Source organism: Sphaeroforma arctica (genome assembly GCF_001186125.1).
Source record: "Sphaeroforma arctica JP610 unplaced genomic scaffold supercont1.4551, whole genome shotgun sequence".
Classification (NCBI taxonomy): domain Eukaryota; class Ichthyosporea; order Ichthyophonida; genus Sphaeroforma; species Sphaeroforma arctica.
In genome coordinates this window covers 1-2,400 of record NW_014036007.1, presented here as the reverse complement: position 1 = coordinate 2,400, position 2,400 = coordinate 1, and the positions used below count along the sequence as shown (strand labels likewise).

At 42.2% G+C, this 2,400-nt stretch overlaps 1 protein-coding gene across 1 annotated transcript; it reads left to right on the top strand.

Moving 5' to 3' along the window:
- Nucleotides 1-355: 355 nt before the first annotated feature.
- Nucleotides 356-2,362, top strand: SARC_14381 (hypothetical protein; the record flags this gene model as incomplete). Its single annotated transcript, XM_014291485.1, has 3 exons — nucleotides 356-568; nucleotides 1,407-1,529; nucleotides 2,186-2,362. 3 exons carry the CDS (start codon nucleotides 356-358, stop codon nucleotides 2,360-2,362), a joined length of 513 nt encoding a protein of 170 aa, XP_014146960.1.
- Between the last annotated feature and the right edge of the window lie 38 nt (nucleotides 2,363-2,400).

Below are 2,400 nucleotides of genomic sequence, written 5' to 3'. Positions count from 1 at the left end.
TTGTATGTATGTATGTATATATGTATATATGTATGTATGTATATATGTATGTATGCAATTATGTATTTATGTATGTATGTATACATGTATGTATGTATGTATGTATGCATGGTGCGTATGTATGTATGTATGTATTTATGTCTACTACGGTAGGTAAGGTTGAGCATATGAAATTACGCGTGTACAAATACTACTGCCCGGTGAGTAGTTGAGCAGTTCACATGTGCATGTGGATTGCTCGAACCGTTTAGCATGTGGTGCGATCGATAGTACCGGGCAGAAAGACCATGTTCCATCACCAAGAACGCACACTTCTGCCATTAATACGCACACATTCACACTAGCACTCATACTCATGAACCCCTGGCCTCTTGTTGATGCGCAGACGTCCATCACTATCAGCACGTACACCATGGTAGCCTTCACCGGCAAGCGTTCATACGAAGCGGAGAAGGTCATGAACCATCTACAGGACACCGAGTGGGGTCTGCTGCTGATGGACGAGGTGCATGTGGTGCCAGCTAACATGTTCCGTAAGGTGTTGACCAACACATCGGCGCAGTGTAAGGTATGTGTTGGCGTGTTTTAGGGGATTAGTTGTAGGGGTTTAGAGGTATGTGTTGGCCTGTTTTGGGGGCGTAGTTGTAGGGTTTTAGGGGTATGTGCTTGCCTATCTGGATCTCTTGTTGTCTGAGCAGCGCAGATCGCACAGTAGATCTGATGATTTCATAGTATTACATGGTTTTCTAATGTATTGCTGGCTATATAATGTTTGGTTCTAGCTGTCACTTGTTTCTTAAGATCCCACGCAACACGTCTGTACAGTCTAAGGTGTGGGCGTACTTGGTTGTTAGTTGCCAGAGATAAAGTACATCGTGCTTGTATATATAAGTTCATGCCTTTGCATGTACGTGAGCGGCTTTCGATGTGTATTTACAAACTGTAGTGTGCAATTTGCCACTCTGCATTCGACTGCGACTGTACTGGCCGTATGTGTTACGGAGGATGAGCTTGTACAGACATAGCTGATGCGCTTACGTGAAGTGTTTAGTCTGAATTAGAACGTGGTATGTAAGTGTGCCTTGTTCATGAGTGGGTATGCGTCTTGAATTATACTTTTCGATATACAGTAGTTTTGCAAGTGTACGTAAAAACACGTGCATGTATTTCACATGTATTGGGTGCGCAGTAGGATTCAAAAGTGCCTGGTAACGTGTTGTCGACAGCTTTGAATTAATCTGCTGCATGGGTTCTCATATGCGCAGCTGGCATTGTTTTTATATACTCATATCTGCCTATGTCTGTCCTTAATTTTCGCTTTAATAGATACATACGAACGTGTATGTGGACAACTCTCAACTGGTATTAATGATATTGGGTCTTGTATCTTTCGTTGGTTTTATCAGGTGGGATTAACCGCTACACTGGTGCGAGAAGACGATAAAATCGCCGATCTGAATTTTTTGATTGGCCCAAAATTGTACGAAGCAAATTGGATGGATTTGCAGAACGAAGGGTTTTTGGCGAAGGTGAAATATAAGAATATCTGCAACACTTACGCACACTACTATTCACGAGGTTCATTACATACCATACACGCACATATATGTTGGATTCTTACCAAATACACAAGGTCAGAAGGCAGTACAAGTGTAAGTCTATGCATGTGCCTTATCCGTTGAAGGCGTCGTGTTCACTACACATTGATGTTATTGTTATTCTTCAGATTGGGACAGTAACTGCACTCGCACGTTCATGTCGCATGACTTTGTCATTGTTGACTTCTATGTGAACATGTCACGTATAATGCTCGTGCCTGATATTTTTGCGGTTGATAGGTATTCTGTTCCATACCAATGTACATGACTAGTGTGCGAGTAACCAAGATTTCGGATATTGAAAATGCAGGCACGTGTATGTTTGCGTAATTGTATATACATATACGGATACTTCTAATTGCCAAAGCCAACTCCACCCTTTCAGTTTTCACTGGGCCTTCAGACTCTAGTGATATACTTGCTATACTTTCACTTGCTATACTTCTCGGCATAGTTTAATACCAGAATACCATGCTGGCTCTTATTTACACATTGCTGTGTCGCTGTACACGCACATATGACGTTTAACGTATGTACAGCCTGTATCGTACAAACGCCCCTGACCTGAATATCTCACACATGCACAGGTCAAATGCTGGGAAGTATGGTGTGATATGACTCCCGAATTCTATTACCACTATCTGCGCCAAACCAACCGTAAGCGAATGTTGTTGTGGGCCACCAATCCCAACAAATACCGCACCGCTTACTTTCTGGCGGAGAAGCACGCCAATGCCGGGGACAAGGTACCATTTCACACATAAATACTATATATATATATATATATATGTATGTATACACA